General features: G+C 35.1%; 4 protein-coding genes and 2 long non-coding RNA genes across 15 annotated transcripts in view; 3 read left to right on the top strand and 3 right to left on the bottom strand.

Annotated features, from left to right (window-relative positions):
- LOC135793313 (uncharacterized) overlaps positions 1 to 3,179 on the bottom strand; it is a 32,928-nt gene extending 29,749 nt beyond the window's left edge. The window contains exons 1-6 of one of the 9 annotated variants that reach the window (XR_010548605.1): positions 2,773 to 3,179; positions 2,042 to 2,262; positions 1,882 to 1,925; positions 1,713 to 1,768; positions 1,556 to 1,607; positions 853 to 1,442 (exon numbers count right to left, since the gene is read on the bottom strand). Coding sequence is in view for 3 of the 9 variants with exons in the window: in XM_065304223.1 (XP_065160295.1) it covers positions 1,545 to 1,607; positions 1,882 to 1,925; positions 2,211 to 2,262; positions 2,773 to 2,985 (372 nt within the window). In the remaining 6 variants the exon portion in view is untranslated. The other 8 variants (XR_010548601.1, XM_065304225.1, XR_010548603.1 and 5 more) reach the window with 8 other exon arrangements.
- Positions 3,180 to 3,229: 50 nt separating this feature from the next.
- Positions 3,230 to 4,135, top strand: PDCD-5 (programmed cell death 5). The gene is made up of 3 exons (XM_065304222.1): positions 3,230 to 3,433; positions 3,521 to 3,629; positions 3,679 to 4,135. Exons 1-3 carry the CDS (start codon positions 3,368 to 3,370, stop codon positions 3,891 to 3,893), a joined length of 390 nt encoding a protein of 129 aa, XP_065160294.1. The 5' UTR covers positions 3,230 to 3,367; the 3' UTR covers positions 3,894 to 4,135.
- Tmx3 (Thioredoxin-related transmembrane protein 3) lies at positions 3,958 to 5,928 on the bottom strand. Its single transcript, XM_065304221.1, has 5 exons — positions 5,620 to 5,928; positions 5,314 to 5,566; positions 4,486 to 5,257; positions 4,173 to 4,365; positions 3,958 to 4,106 (listed from the first exon to the last, which is right to left on the bottom strand). The coding sequence occupies exons 1-5, from the start codon at positions 5,645 to 5,647 to the stop codon at positions 4,081 to 4,083; spliced, it is 1,272 nt and encodes a 423-aa protein (XP_065160293.1). The 5' UTR covers positions 5,648 to 5,928; the 3' UTR covers positions 3,958 to 4,080.
- Positions 5,929 to 6,707: 779 nt separating this feature from the next.
- The window catches only part of LOC135793208 (protein bric-a-brac 1-like), a 203,217-nt gene continuing 192,406 nt past the window's right edge, over positions 6,708 to 17,518 (bottom strand). Inside the window, exons 7-9 of one of the 2 annotated variants that reach the window (XM_065304067.1) lie at positions 12,236 to 12,502; positions 11,290 to 11,441; positions 6,708 to 11,203 (exon numbers count right to left, since the gene is read on the bottom strand). In XM_065304067.1, the coding sequence (XP_065160139.1) occupies positions 10,559 to 11,203; positions 11,290 to 11,441; positions 12,236 to 12,502 (1,064 nt within the window). In that variant the 3' untranslated portion in view covers positions 6,708 to 10,558. The remainder of the gene's footprint in view (positions 11,204 to 11,289; positions 11,442 to 12,235; positions 12,503 to 17,518) is intronic. The other variant, XM_065304068.1, reaches the window with a different exon arrangement.
- On the top strand, positions 11,393 to 12,765 carry LOC135793211 (uncharacterized). The gene is made up of 2 exons (XR_010548561.1): positions 11,393 to 11,484; positions 12,229 to 12,765. It is a non-coding gene; the product is annotated as an uncharacterized lncRNA (long non-coding RNA).
- Positions 15,346 to 17,182, top strand: LOC135793210 (uncharacterized). The gene is made up of 2 exons (XR_010548560.1): positions 15,346 to 15,857; positions 16,796 to 17,182. It is a non-coding gene; the product is annotated as an uncharacterized lncRNA (long non-coding RNA).

Genomic DNA, 17,518 nt, shown 5'->3' with positions numbered 1-17,518 from the left:
TTTATAACTGGGGATCGAACCATCGATCTACGATATAGCAACATGTGCTGCACACCTGAGAGCCACGCGGCTTTCTTATCAAATCTTATTGGTTTCTTCTATTTATGTTTTCATATCTTACAGTAAAATAAAACAACAGCACACATATACTACACTGTACTATACTATGCTATACAATGGTGTAGGCTTAGAGTGCAACACGACTTAATACTAATCCTGAAAACGACTAAGTGAACACTAGGGACACATTGTTTACAAGAATGTAAAATTTCCTTAAAAATATTCTTTATTGACTGAACATTTACAATTATTATAAAGCAATTACATGGTAACTGTAGGATTTTAAAAGTTAAGGTTAAGTTAAGTTTTATTTGATGCTACTTACTCCTTTGTTCATGTATTAAGAAAGAAGTAAAGCGCACAAACACATTTCCGCAAATAGTATGTAGAATTGAAGATACGCACTTCTTTACTATTCCACACGGAGATTCCAAATGTACTCACTTGTACTCACATCAAACACATAAATTTAACTTAAACTCCAGAAAGTATCCATAGTTAACGGAACATACAACGGACGCCACGCGCGCACCGCTAAGAATCACTCAAATCATTCGTTGTGCGCTACACTGGGCTGTTACTACTCAATGCCTCTCATTGTCAATCGAATCTAGAAATGCTATAAAATATCAAGAAACGCAAGAAATCGTCACCATGTTTGATTAATGAAGAAAACATGTGCCCACCACGCACCAGCGCTCAACCGACTAAGCCGAACTATGCAAGCCAGATATGTAATTGGTAACAGACCCGCAGTTGGAGGGGTATTCTTCTATTTGTATACAACAGAAATGTGACTACAAATATATTGCATGTTATCAAGTTATGAGGTGAAGTTTACAAAAAAATATATTTGGCAAAAAGGTTTTTAATTATCAAATAGCAGTTTCTAGGCTTTCCCTAGTATTAAACACAAGTGTTGAATTTTGACAATGGTAAACAACTAGAACACTTAGAATCACATGAACTAATGCTTGTCCTACGACATCGGCTTTGCCCGCTAGACACATAAACAACCGAAAATTAGAGTCAACTGCCTAATTATGCAAATTTTATTATTTCATGTTTTGTTAAACCTAAAAGTTGTGCATAAAACAACAACAAAAATTAAGAATAAATTTAACCCAAATCGATGAAAGCGCCATCTGACCGCGGCGAAACAAAATAAAGTTAAACATCGCCTACTAGAGCCATCTAGTTTTGGGACTTTGAAATAAATCACTCAGAAATCTGTAAAGCATCTACTTATATTAAAAAAACTAATTTAAATCACTTTACACGGTATGAAGAATGAAAATTTACGAAAATGATAAACAAATTTAATACTTACAACTTGATGAAAAAATCGGTGTCCAAGGACATTTTGTCCGCCCGTTAGACACCTAAAACAACAAAAAATTAGCCCATCGAAGCACAAAAATGACATTTTTGCAGGTTTTCCGTGTGATAATCACACAAATTACGTATCAAAATTATGAACAAATTCAATACTTACAATCTGATAAAACAATCGTTGTCGTACGACATTCTGTTCGCCTGCTAGACACCTAAAACAAAAAAATAGCACATCGAAGCACAAAAATGACATTTTTGCAGGTTTCCCGTGTGCTAATCACACAAATTACTTATGAAAATGATAAAAAATTCAATACTTATAATCTGATAAAACAATCGTTGTCGTACGTCATTCTGTTCGCCTGCTAGACACCTAAAACAACAAAAAAATAGCACATCAAAGCACAAAAATGACATTTTTGCAGGTTTCCCGTGTGCTAATCACACAAATTACTTATAAAAATGATAAACAATTTCAATACTTACAATCTGTTGAAAGAATCGTTGTCCAAGGACATTCTGATCGCCTGCTAGACATCAAAACAACAAAAAATTAGCACATCGTTACACAAAAATGACCTTTTTGCAGGTTTTCCGTGTGCTAATCATACAAATTATATATGGTAATGATTAACAAATTTAATACTTATAATCTGATGAAAGAATCGCTGTCCTAGGATATTTCGTTTGCCGGTGAGACACCGAAAACAACCAAAAATTAGCACATCAAAACACAAAAATGACATTTATGCGGGTTTCCCTTGTGATAATAAAACAAATTATTTATGAAAATTATAAATAAATTTAATACTTACAATCTGATGAAAGAATCGCTGACCTAGGATATCTCGTTTGCCCGCGAGACACCTAAAACCACCAAAAATTAGCACATCAAAACACAAAAACTGTTTTTTTGCAGTAATTTGGTGCTCAAAAATGTGGTTGCCTGGAAAGTTGCGAATTTCAATTTTGCCACCTCGTATCTTTGCCGCTTGCGCCGCCATATTAGAAAAATGGCGTCTAAGAACAGTTTTTTGATAATATCTCCTTTCCGACTCATTTTACGATCAAAATCTACTATATAAAAAATTAAACTAGAGAAAATTTCCTATAATTTATGTAACCTTTTTGTTGTAAAATTAACAGTTTTAGCGTACGGGCGCCGCAAAGTCTACTTCAACATTCGTTTTTGAGAAAAACTCATTACACAAGATACGAGGTGGCAAAGTTGTAATTCGTAAAGAGCACATCGAAATCTATAAGATCACCAATTTTCAAAACTCCCGGAAAACTTGCCATGCAAAACTACCACATGAATGGGCTACATGTTAATCATACAAATTATATATGAAAATGATAAACAAATTCAATACTTACTATCTGATAAAAGAATCGTTGCCCTAGGACATTTCGTTCGCCCGCTAGGCACCTAAAACAACCAAAAATTAGCACTTTCTTTGCTTCCACGCAGAACGTTGTCCATGTTCCAATCCACTGTCCAAGTAATATCACAACAAACGTTGAAAGACGTTGCATGCTACCTGTATCTTGCGAACGTGCAGTGTAAACAAGTTGATAGCACGCGGCCATCTTGCAAGGAATGCAAAGAAAATTGCCGATTTTGTAATAAAACACTAAACACGTCAGTAATGGCTAAATGCAGTCGATGAACAATTGAAAAAGAAACGCGATTTACTCAATTACAAACTCAAAATAAAATGATAACAGCCGCGAGAAACACGCCCGACTCAACCAACGACCGACACAAAACTGCGCTGAAAACACCTAACAGCCCAATCTGCAACGGCGCCCAATACACGCGATCACCAAGTATAGATACTATACCCGTATGTTGAATGTGCAATGAATATGACAGTGTACCACGCATAACCTACAAGTTGCCCGTTTCTTCTGCCCGATGTATCGTGTTATTTTTGATTAGAATTTTTATCCTATTCTTTATCTTTAAAAAATGGACGATCCTGATTTAGAAGCTATTAGGAAGCAAAGGTTGGCTCAATTGCAAGCGGGTTACCAGGTAATGGCATTTTATAGATATGTATTCAAGTTTCTTCAGTCTGAACATTAGTTGATGATTAACCACATGTGTTCTCTTTTTGCTCAGGGAGGCGATGCCCAATCGGCAGAATCGAAGGAAAAGCAGGCACAAGCACAACAAGATGCTAAAAATTCAATATTATCACAGATTCTAGACCAATCAGCTAGAGCAAGATGTATGTATGCATTTATATTACAGTAGCTATATTAAAAAGGTTTTTGTAGTAAACACACTATCCCTTGGCAAGCCAGAAAAAGGCAGGATGGTGGAAGATATGCTTGTTCGCATGGCACAATCTGGTCAAATTCGCAATAAAATAAGCGAGTCTGACTTTATTGGAATACTTGAATCCGTGAATGCCCAGTTGCCTCAGCATAACACTTCTGTGAAGTTTGATCGACGTAGAGCCGCGTTGGACTCAGATGATGATGACTTTTGAATTGATACTATCTCAACTATGGAAAACTCACACCATTTTATTGATTGTATTCTATCCACCTAAATTAAATTTACTCCTTTATTAACTTTAGTTCTTAGTAAACACTTCAAATCACATCTAAACATTAATAATTACTCATCAACACAAAGAAATGATTATATGACTAGATTTGTATGGGAGTATTGATTTATTCATGTTTTTCATGTTGTAATTCTGCAACAAATAAACATTAATTAATTGGTTTTCGTGTTATATTTCGTATAATATGCAAGACATTACCTTCTTCTTCTTCATCAGCATCTAAAATGTCTGCACAGCAAATTGAATATAAAATCAAAGACAAGAATCCAAGCGGCAGCCCGAACAGGACTGTGGTGAGGACTGGATTTCCTTGCCACATTGAAGCCAAACCAGTTCTTGTTTCAAAATATGTTCGATATAACGAAACAGTGTAACCGTTGCCACCATACACCTAGGAAATTTAATTAAAATGCTTAAGCTTCGATGTAATATCGGGTGAAATATAAGCTTATTCTAATGTGCGTGATATTATAATTTCAATTACTTATTAAGTTTTGATCCAGTTACTTACAGGCACGCTTTGGTTTTGTACACCTTCAAGGAACACATCTAAAATTTCAGCAGTCAATTGCATCGGCTCATCGTCTAGCATATGATGATGATTTGTCGTCGAATTTAACACAATTAAATTCGGCAAAGGTAAAGTACTCATTGCAATACTATTAGCAAGGTCTGGATTGCCAACCCATCCGAACTGGAAATTCTTATGGTATTTATCTCGCTTTTTCCGTATAACAGATTCGACCATATCTTTAAATTCGATCATTTCTTGTGGCAATTCTTGGAGTTTGTTCTCTTCTAACACAGCCAATACAAGATATTTTTTTGTTTGCATCAACTCATGAATATTTCCCCTTGTGACTTTTGGAAATGTTTCAAACCTTTCCTCATTAATCCAGTTGTATAAGGTAGCATTCAAATGTTCTGCCTCTGATATGGAGTAGCCAGAATCAACAGAGTAAAAATAATGCAGGCTTTCCTTGTAGACAAAAACAGCTGGAAGTTCATCTATATCAACATGTTGTTTTGCTATTTCAGTGCTAGCAGAAAAAAAGAAGCCATGAGCTTGCATTTTAACAGCAGTGGCATAGTAGACATCCCATAGGGGCCCAACATGAGGGCCCACATACATGAAAAATAAACTGTGAAGTGCCTTGATATTGTTCATGCTGTCAGTTCTTGTGAGTTCTTGGACTGGTGGACCTGATAAACGAATGCCAAAATTAACAATATCTTCCTTTGTCCTGTCACCATCAAATGTGAAATCCTCATTTCCCTTGATGCTAGAATAAATACATGTTATATCTAATACTCATAAAATAATGCAAGTAATTCTTACAATTTGATTGTAGGAAAGCCTTGAATTTTAAACTCATGTGCCATTGACGTAAATCTGGTGCAATCAACTTTTCCAACTCTAATATTAGTTTTTGTTAGAGCCTGAGCTACATGTGACCACACAGGTTCTAATCTTTTGCAATGTCCACACCAAGGAGCATAAAACATTACTAACCAATGACCACCATCTTTTCGAACCTCCAAAAATTTATCACTTAATTCCAAAACCTTGGATGCCTGTCCATAGCAGAACACTGCAAAAACATTTAATATATAATGCATGTAGAAAAATGGCACTATTTATTACCTGTGAATATAAAAAATGTAAGGCGCATTTTTTGGTTTAATAGCAACTTTCAAAACGATTTGCACTACTAAATAAGAAAACTGCCACACTTATGCTGTGTGGGCTTAATTAAAGAACATGTTTTTAATTCGATTAAGCACTTTTACTTTTGCTGCTTTTGTTAACGTATTAAAAACATTACCACCGCTTAATTTAATATTATTTGCATTAACTTGTAGTATGCTATGGTATTGATTTGTTGCACTTATATTCGTTTTACTAGCTTTGGAACTTGCAGTAGCTTCAGCAGTTGACAGATCATATATACACTAAGGACTGGAATATATAACATAAGTGGAAAATAAAGTCATTATTATCTTAATTATCATGACATCGTATGTTTTTGCATTACAAAATTGAGATAATAACTACATTCCTACAACAAACAAGGCTTCAGTAACAATATAATAGAGCCCTTTATGTACGTATTTTGTATGTTACGTTTTGTATAATGTTGATCGTACTCCATAGAGGACGCAACCATATCTGTTAATGTTTACCGAATGTTTGAAATTTATAAACTAAATCTCAACAGTAATATTATACCATAGAGATGATCCAAGGTCCAAGGTCCTTAGTTATGCTCTATGTAAAATTAAAACTTTTAATTTATGCCATGAAAATCTTAGTAAGCAAATTTTATTATAAAAAAAGGCAAAACTTTTCATCTTTTCTTTATCACGATTAATTTAAATTTGTAAAGTCTGATTTCAGATTCTGATAACATATTAAAATTTAATTCAAATATTAGATTTATTGATCATTTTAATCATTTTAAACTTATTATTATATTAATAAAACGGTACATCCGCATTTATTTTATGCGTATATTTTTAATAATAATAATAATTACTCACTCGAGAGATAATTTAATACCTTTCGGTTGATGTTAGAACTTCATAGGTAGGAAAGAGTTTTAGAGAGTTTTCTCAAACACAATGCCACTTACTCTAATCAAAATCGTAATTTGACTTTCAAAATTAATTTTTTTACAGATATCAATATCATTACATCACTGGTTTCAAAATGATAAAAATTAAATACCAAGATAATATTTCAAATTTTATAATTTATTCTTATTTACCATACAGACATAAAATAATATTGTGCATAATCGCTTATCGTTATTACTTGAAACGACATAATAAATTATTGTGAATCATCTATAAGACAATAGTATGTATGTATAATGCAGGTATAAAAAAGGAATTACATTTTTAAGAAAACAAGGAGCAAAATATAGACTTGGCGGAGATACCCGCTCCATCTTGCGGGCACAACACCGCTTACACATTACAATATTTGTATGTATACGGATTGATCCGCATGTTTCATCTAAACTGTTAAATTTAACTGTAGCACAACTGTAACTGTACCGATAAACATTATAATTATTGCGTACTGGCTAAAGAGGCTATTTTTATAATTAGTATGTATGCTATGTTATATTTTGCACTAACATCGATCTATATTTTTATGTTTATTTCATTTTACTTATTCATCATGCTTATCCATTGAATTAAATGGTTTAATTTTTGTTACGTTAAATAAAGCTTTGTCCTGAAGTTTTTGGAGTCCTCACAATAGTTTGTTTATAGCTAGTTTAATGTCCAAATTCTCTTCAGCAATTTTTATCATTAATAATTTTAAATTTTGTCTTCTAAAAAATCTAAAATGCCAATTTCACATCACTTTCGCGCAATTTGCTTGTTTCGATTTATGAGTTATCATCAATGTAATAATTTAAGTCATATATGCTTAGATCCCTTAATCGTATTTTTATAAATTGTAATTTTTGTACAGATATGAAACGAAACAAAAAACATGCCATTCAGGGTAATACCACACCGTAACACATCGAAATACATAATTTTGTCATGAGATTCGATTTTTCTCCGTTAATTTACAAATTTAGTAACTCGGTTGACTTATAAGTGGTCACATAGTTTTTTTTCTCATGTTTCATTTTTGGAAGGCACTTACTACTTGACTTTTGAACACATGAAAGCCTAGTCAAAAATTTTCAAACGCAACACATTACTACGCCGAAGTCTAAAATTTCTATAGAACACAAGAAGAGATGAAACTGGGCGTTTTAATTTTGCAGGAGCCAAACATTCAATTTTTCTTGTTAACGCGCTCGATCTATGTCGGAAAGCTCGAAAGCAAAACTTCAAAGGCCACTTTTTTGAAAATACAATTTTGTTTCACATTATCACGACGCCACAATATAATACAATTAAATAAAAGCCTGGTAGACCCTTAAATGGCAGGAAGGCATATAATTTTCTTCATCTCCCCCGCTTGTTTCGACCGTGTGTGTGTTTGTATGTTGCATCTCCTAAGTCTCCTTAATCGTATTTACTAAATTTACAAATTAATTTGTAATGTAAGATAATTAATAAATTTTGTACATTATTTCACATGCTACCTTCATTTGCTCTCTTTTTATCATCTAAACAAATCACAAAAATAATTTAATTCATCGCCTTGTCGCTCTTCGCCTTTCTTGTTCACGAATTTGAATTGCGGTATCTTCATATGTACTTCAAGACTAACATGAAGAAATGTATAGCTGTTCATTATACAGTATCTCGTTACTCAGAGTGCTACGTTTATGTAACTGTATAATTGTTTGTTATTAACAATGTTGTTCAAATGTTCTCACAGTCAGTTGCACTACACTTGTTCTCTTTAAAGTTTTTGTGGTTTTTCTTATCGTTTTACATACACAACACCTACAAGTAGTTTACTATTTGTTACTTGTCGCAACATTATAACATATATGATACATTTGGCATAGCGAAACTAATCTAACATAATAATAATAACTTAATAAAGTCGCAAATTCATTAAACGAATAGGAAAAATCTAAAGCAAACTTGCGCTTCGCTTGGTTATCGATAACGAATTTCCGCCGATTCTCACAAATTTCATTTATATATATTAAGTAATTTTGATTTACAATTAATCGTTTATATTATATGCTCAAAAGGTCAATTGAAATGTCAATACTGAACTGTTCATATCGACCAAACTCGAATATAACACCGAAGCTAATAAAGCGCTATTACAATACTTATGATACAATCGATTTTCTTTCTTAAGCTTCACTTCATATCGAATTAATTTAATTACAATATAATTAATTAGAAACTAAAATAAATATTATGTATACATCTGTTCAGAGACCAGTTGAAATACTGATTAAAAACTGACCTATTTTATTTGTATCCTGCGTTCTTGTTGTACGGTCCTTTCTCAATGATCCGTGTCTTATGCGTTCTCGATTCATTTCACTGAAGGAACAAACGCAGAGTTTTTATACCAATTAATTTATTGCACTAATAAAATGCAGCAATTTATATATTATTTGCATATCGTAATATTATGTTTAATAATAATATATTCTATCTATTTATAGTTTTCATTTGTAATAATCATCATCAATTCATCATCATCATCATCAATGTCGTTCATAATATTTTGTTTTTCAATAATATTTATATTTATACGATCGACACGCCATTACGCTCATTAATTTATGTACAATAATTCAATCGAGTAATGCAATTAATTAATTATAACAGTTGTTAGTATCTATTAAATGTATCTTTATGTTCATTTTCCATCATTTCTGCAACAGTTTTCCGCCAATTAGGCCTCTGCAATTTTCCATTATTCATTTTGTACGTGAGAATTTTATTTTGCACGTGTGATGAAAAATGACTTTGGTGTACTTTCGTATATCAATTTGTTCTCTATATCTCCGTGCAACGCAACAAAATAAAGCATTACTTGATTTGATTTGAAAAATCTACTAGTACGTTTAATAAATAGTTAAGTAAAATGAATCAATTTAGCCTTCAGAACAAGTGGCATCTGTACACTTTCTAAAAAAGCCAGAAAAGGATAATTTAACTAAACTATACACGATAAACAATTGCGTAAAAAATAAACTAAAAAGTAAGAATTTGTATGCTGTGTACAGGTGCTCGTCGCGCGAAGAAAGCTCACTTTAGAATATCGTCATTATTGCATTAATTTGTAATTTATAGCCAGCCATGTTAGTGAATGGTTGTGTCATCTGTTCGTTTTTGTTTTGTAGCGTATTTCGTCTTGTGCCCAATATTCGTCATCTCTAATTATTTACGTACAGTACACTAATAATCTAGAAGCATTCTCTGTACTCAAACCATCTACAGCGTAATACAAAAAGACGATCGTTCCATGATAGATAGTAATAAAAACGTTCAATTGTAATTTGTGTGAAATATGTTTTACTTCAGGATTGTCGTAGAGCGAATGGGGGAATGTTCCTCGTGTTAGGCGTACACGTCCCGATGTTTTAAATGTGATGTGATTCTCGATTCAATTCTCCTTCAATGCAGCATCAGAATTCTTGACGTTCAACGTTTATCTCGTAATAAAATAATTATTAAAATACAGCATTTTTGAAAATATCCACTCTAATTTTGAATTTAGAAAAATTGTATACATATACACAACAGTCTTCTTTTTATACATAGAACTGGCCGAAACTTTGGCTAGATAAATTTCTGTGTTTTTATAAAAGTGTCCAAAAACGTTTTTTCTTCGCACTATTTTCTAAAATTTCGAATACATTAACAAGTAAATTAAAATTAAATGAAGAAATATATTGTTAGACACCATAGAACTTTTAGCACTTCCTCTCGTCAGTGGTCCACCTTTCACCAACAACTGAGTAATGTCCATTAAATTTCGCATTTTTCCAAACCTCACTTTAATGTAATAATTTCGCAACCGTGTGGGTCATTTCGAGCGTTTGTTGTTGGCGAAACATGTGCACAGCTGAGTGGCACGCAAGGGTCGCATATTAATAATAATTTATCACATTACATTTTAAAACGGCTTGCATTCATTCGCCTCGACATTCTGTCATTGGTTCCATTTTAATGGAAGCCATAGCGTCTTTGGGGCGCGATGGTGTGTTTGCGTGAATCGGCTTCACTAGCTCATCGATGTCCTCTTGGAAGAGATTTTCAGGCCGCGGCGACGTAAAATTAGAGCGATTCGGCTTGTACGTCATGCCAGAGCCTATGCCGACTTCCATATTGTTCGGCATTCCAAGATTCAATGCGCCGTCCATGCTGCTGGAAACTGTGAGGCCAAGCGGAGATGCAATAGGACTTTCCAGGCCGGAGCCGGCGGGGCTGATTCGCAGGTCCTGAATGCTGCCGGCCGGCGAAGCCATTCGCATAGAAGTCATATGGCTCATCGATGTCATCTGGTTGATGCTCATCGGCGGGATGCCGTTACTGGGCAGTGACACAGAGCCACAGTGGCCGGCGAGAGCGAGCGAGTTCACGAGACTCGCGACAGGGTTAGTATCGTGCGCCGTGCTAGCGTGCTGTGCCGCCGCTACCATGCTGCACATTTGTTGTCGAAGACCATGGGCGACGGCGGCTACAGCTGCTGCTGCAGCTGCCCCTGGAGAAACATTCGGGTCTGATCCATTGCTGCAATTGTTACTGGGATAGTTCTGGACGCTACTGACTCCGTCCTATAAAACAAAAAACAAAAATTTAATATAAACTACAGATGAACTACAGAATGACAGAAAACCCAGAAGACCAATCAATGACTTACATGAATGCGGGGGTAAGCAATATGGGGTTCTTCCTTGATCTGATGCGAATCTCTGAATACTACTGCTCTGATTACACCACGAATGTGCTCGTCCGGCCAGACACCCAAAAGAATCCTCTGTGGTCGCCCCCGTCCTTTGGGTCTTAAATCTGCTTAAAAGTTCAAATACATTTCATTAGACCTGCAATCCACGTGGTAGGTGGTAATGTTTAGAAATCAATGAAAAAGTTTTATTCTTATTGTTAAATAAAAAATGGTTGTTTGTAAAGTAGGTTTACGATCGAGATGTTTACGTGATAACGTCTTATTGGTGATATAAGTTTTGTTTGTTGCAATTGTTGTAACACTTCACTTGCACTTCACATTTTGTTTTACTGTTAAACATTCAACGAAAACTAAGGCTCCCCGCACACTACAAACTTTTTATCGGCCGATAGTTTGGTCGGGCTTATAATCAGTATGAAGATGTATGCAAGTCCGCATTCTACAACGATTTTGTATCGGCCGATAAACAAGTTTGATGGGCTACCCAACTGCGTTCAAACTAAACTATCGGCCAACCAGGCCAACTATCGGCCGACTGCGATATCAGTATGGAGCTCGTCGCAAGCGCGCACACCTACCGATTGTTTAGTCGGCCGACTTGATCAATTTAGTTCGCTCAGAGTATTGGTGCAGTCGGCCGACTGTTGTCTAGTGTGCGCACTCACCACAAACCCAACTGTTTAGTTGGCGTAGTGTGCGCGCTCACAGCCCAACCCGATCAAAATATCGGCCGATAAAAAGTTTGTAGTGTGCGGGGAGCCTAAGGTTATAACGAGAGGGGGGTATACCTGCGATCGGCCTCGTGAGGCCTCGCGACACAGTTTCTGAACCGGTCACCCGTAAAACGATTTTAAAGACGTTATCACGTCAATAAAAGATTCTATTTTCTATTAGAACTCACCCGAACCTCCATCGGCCGACGGACCTAACATGTTGTGCACACGGTTTGCATATAAAACAAACGTTGGATACGGAATATCGTATTTGCGTGCTGCCTGGGACAGAGACAGTCCTTCCTTCAACACCGAGAAGATCGCCTCAGCCATCGTCTCTGGCCGCCAGGATTTCAGCGGGCCACGTTCGCGGAAGCGCAGATTGTGGACGAGGCTCTGGTTCGTGTTCCAGCATTTCTGCCACATGGACTGCAGCTGGTACTGGTAGCTGTCTGCTGAAAAATTATTTTCAGTTAGTATTCAATTTATAAAACAAACAACACCAATTTAAAATACAAATAAATACAGAAAGCAAATAAGTAAAGTTTTAAAATAAAAATCGATTACCGCAGAGTACGTTGTTAAAATATCTGAAACACACGAAACATGTAAAATTCTCGTCACAAGATGGAATATTGGAAAAGTGATGAGAAAATGACAGTAAAATAATAAATTACAGAAATAATACAATGCAACTATCATGACGCAAGATAATAAATTTGTAATTATTTTAATTACTTTCCTTAATAACACCACTATATCATCATTCAACTTTGTAATTCAATTTTCTTGGTAATGTCATTTTAAATTCATATTAAAACGTAGAAATATAATTCCACTTGCAAGTCAAATTGCAAAAAGCAAATTATAATGATAAACAAAAATATCGAATTAAAATCATCGGGCATAATAATGAATAATTATACAATATTATGAAATATAGTTAAAGAGTACCGGAGTCAACCGAAGGCAAACAATTCTCTAATGTCATGTCATTAGACAAACGGCCAAAGCAAAAAGGCATTTACTTTAGTGTACATACTTTAGTTTATCATTATTCAAAACAATTATTCCGCCGCGACTGATATGTTTCTCAGAATTGTTTTGCAATCATTTATCATTTACTATTTCACCGCACATCAAATTACCACTTTTCCATGCAATATAACGTAGAATATTAATTAAAGCTGTATAATTGACAATATAAACTTAATGGAACAAATAAAAAATTATACATAGTTTATGTGTTTTCTTTTTTCATGGAATGATAATTTATTTTACATTACCAGTTGGTAGCATTTTAGTGTTTCATTGTTTATACAACTCAAAATAAAATTTCTTTACAATTCTAATAATAACAGTTTTGTGTTCAACGTTAACATTCATAATGTTGTACATTATTGCTTATTTACACGTGTGCGTCGCAAACTTAATCGATATTTAAACAATATCAAACTAATTTGTATGCCGAATCTAAAAATTCGCTTTAGTTTAATAGATTTATTAATTGGAATGATATCGTTTTGAGAATATAAATAATGCCAAATTTTTATAGCTTACATATGTTAAAAATTAAAATATTTGTCATACGATTTATCCAAGCAATAGCCTTATAAAGTAATATCCGATTTATTGCGATTGTCGACAAAATTAAACAAAACTTAAAAATACTTTATTACCAAAAACTAATGGTTTCATTGTCAAATGCAATCAAATTGGAATATGCCCGAAGATGTAAACATGCGAACACATGTCAGCTAGTCTGGGCAGAGACAAACATTAGGAACAACTAATAATAAATAATAATTCACTGCCATTATAATAATGACCATCAGCAATAATGAAAGCTATCGGAATTACAGGCAATAGTAAAAAACTAAATGTCATTCTATAATATGTTTCCCTTTTTAGATATTATTTTTATAACTTTTCTATTATTTGTGTACATAGCGCTGGCTTCACTCCGATTGATAGAAATTCGTGTAAATGTATGCGTGGACGTTATTAACGTCGTTTGTCCTGGCAATAATGGTAAATGTATAAATAATAAAGAAAAATTGTTGTAACATGTGTTTCGCTGGCGTTCGGCAATGTCGGCCATGTCAGTGTCAATCGCTAATACGCGTAATGCGAGCGTGTATTTTATGAACATAAAATAATGAGTAAAAATAAATGTAACTAAACTAAACATGTAATACAATATTGCATGTCGGAGAAATGTACAATCGTACACGACACGCAGAGCATTATTAGCTATGTAATTAGATGCATAAATATAGCTCGCATAAATGCGAACGTTATTCGTTTGTTTGAGTATGCTGTGCGTGTTGTGCACATTGCTTTCGGTGTTGGTTGGTGCCTTCGTTTCTTTCGAGTGTGTTGCGCGGGTGCGTTATGAAAACGTTGCGAGCTAGTACAACAATATTATACACACAATAATATTCACCACCGCGAGTTTAGTTGGAGTAATTGTAATTAATAAATGCATGTACAAAACCAACGCCGGAGTGAAATGCTGCGCCCTATAATATTCCAACTAATTTCGCTTATAAAATTATTAATAAACCTAATATTGCGTCATACGTACAAAATGTTGATAGTTTATACTGTGTAGGGTGGAAAATTGCGAGCGCATGTTTAGAGGAAGCACGTTTGATGCGTCCCGAAAGTTATACCGTACAATCTGCACGCAGTTATTATTTAATTGATAAACAAATAACAATTAATGCGGAATGTTTGTAATGTATACTAAATAATTCGCGGGAAGCGACGCATTTTAATGCTTGCCGTTAAATTTATACTTGTATGGTAGTGTTGCATAATAGAATGCAGCTAAACTTGATAACAACTCAAAACTAATAACATTTAATGCGAAAAACACTCCGCTTTATTGCTAAATTGATATTTATAACTTATGTTCAAATTAAACTTCATTGCTTTTGTACTTTGAGTTAATTTAAGCATAATTCAAAAATAATTTTAGGTAATGGTAAAAGCTTCAGCCCCAAAAACGAAATTAAAAGATGAATGCTACTTAAGTTCACTAATATCAAAACTGGAATAGTTAAAGTCAGTCTTATTCGTGGGAATGCCCGAGTCAGACTTTATTGTGCTTATCGTTGCACTCTTTTTTAATGATTTTCACCGGTGACGATTCGCGCGAGGACGTGTAATCGTCGTACTTGTCATTCTTCCCGGGAGAGTCACCGGAGTTCTCGTAGTACAACGAGACGATGCTATGCTTTTTGCAGAACGCCCACCACCAGCGAAAACCCGACAGTCCAGCGAAAATGAATTCAGGATCGCGCGCGCGTCGCAGTCGCTCCACGAATTTCAACACCGCGTGCAGCGACTTTTTCGTGCGTCGATTGTACGGTGACACAGACACATCGCAACAAAACTCGAGCACGTGCTCTTCTTCAGACGGCGTTAAACCAGCTTCCTCTAAAACGGCCATCCGCTTTGTTTTTCCAAGTATATTATCGTACAGCGTACCCTTTGGTATGCCGTACTTTTGTGACGCTTGCGTGAAGCGCATTTTTTGCTTTACAACGGCTTCGATGGCTTCCTTGAGCTGATCCTGCGTCCATGTCGGTGTTTTTAACTTTAATAGAGGATATTCTAATAACAAAAGGTGAAAACAAAATAAAACACAAACCAAAGATGGAAACAAATGAAAATCATAAATTACAAAATAAAAACAATTGAAGAAAAACAAAGCACGTCGAAAGAGTAATAATAAATTAAGAACCAATCGTAATCCCGAAAAGGCGAAGGAAGCGAGGAGAAAGAACAAAAGGAGACGTCGAGGTAAATTATAAAAGTACCGATTTGTATGCACGCACGTCACGAGAGAGCACGCGGGCGGCGCGGCGCGTTGAATAGAAATAAAAATTAATCATGTAAATGTAAATTGAAATGAAGTCGGACGGAGGGGTTTCGAATAACGAGCGGCGAACGCGCCGGCCACCCACAAACTCTACTCTCCCGGCTGCGTATAATAAGTAATAACCAGTCGGGCACACTTACAATGCGCCAAATCAGCCTATAAAATAAAGCTATAAAACGCTGCCGGTGTTGCGCCTCGACGCTGCAAACGTAATATATTTAATAAATAACGCTTGCCCAGAGAGCTTACTATGCCCTTGAGAAGAAAAAGGCACGTTAATCGACGCGTGTATCGAAATTAAAAAGAAGAACAACTTCAAAACAAGCATAAAGCTTAACGAGAAAACTTTGATTTTGTTGGGCGATTTCATTTCAGAGCCGTTGTACTGCAATAATGAAATTTGTTTAAATATTAACAATTTTATTCACTTTCGACATAAAATGATTGGACTGCCTTGTCTAATCCCTACTTCCGAACTGAAATCAAAACAACATAAAACTAACTAAAAAAATTAATTAAATTTATTGATCATCGTTCGACAGAAAGGAGGCCTGATTCAACCGCGCTCGAAATAATTAATACAGCCGAGTCGGGCACCGTCGTCGCCTTGAATAATTTTAATTAAATAGATAATAGTTTTAATTATGCACACAGTGATTATCGTCGGATACGTGATACAAATTCGTACGCAGACCGGTAAACGAGTGGAAAACGCATTGGAACGATTCGTCATTAATGATTCCATTACATGGGGAGACCGTCGGTGCGACCCCGACGCAAACGCGATACTAATTTATTTAACCACTTTGTTATTTGAATTTCATTGTTGTGAAATAATGATATTTTTAATTGTTAATAGAACGGCGGGACGCCACGGCACCGGCTTCATAGGTGGGCTTCGGCGGCCATGTTAATTGGTGTAACAACCAGAGAGGAGCGAATACGATCAGATCAACTTGCTACTTCTTTCTCGGACGGTTCGGAACGGCTTAAAATCGATATAAAAGTAAATTCCATCGTGCATTCAATGTACTCCATCACACAATGTAAAGTCGCAAGTATTGTGACAGGTTATAAGTTATTTTATTTAAAAAATTCATTTTTAATCTTATTACCATGCTGCATTTTTAAGTATTCGAATGCGAAAAGAAAATAAGTTGCACGATTAGCATCAAAACAATCGCATACACGCACGTATATTATTCAGTTATTCAGCAACAATCTATGAATAAAAGAAGCAAGCGTATTAGTTGTAAATTTATAATAATTTGGCCCGCTTGGGGGCCAGAATGCAATTTCCTGCCCCGCAGTTTTATTTTATATTTCACAAACGAACATAACACGCGCTCTCCGCTTTGCACAATGACTGGCGAAAAATTTCCCTGGTCGTTGCGTATTTTTTTCTACGTACAGTAAATAAAAACACTGAATCATCGGCATCCCGGCGGCAGACGCACACAACTTGCAAGATGAAATTAATTATGCACGCACTTTTGCATTAAACGTATAAATAAATTACAGTATGATTAATATTATAAATATTAACGAGAAAATTAAAGATATAAGAATGCTGTCTGATCGG

Source organism: Atheta coriaria, unplaced genomic scaffold (genome assembly GCF_025399875.1).
Source record: "Atheta coriaria isolate IRGN ID8LTWV9N9 unplaced genomic scaffold, Caltech_Dcor_3.1 hic_scaffold_6_pilon, whole genome shotgun sequence".
NCBI lineage: Eukaryota > Metazoa > Arthropoda > Insecta > Coleoptera > Staphylinidae > Dalotia > Dalotia coriaria.
The sequence above is the reverse complement of the archived record's forward strand: the minus strand, read 5'-3'. Positions and strand labels throughout refer to the sequence as shown.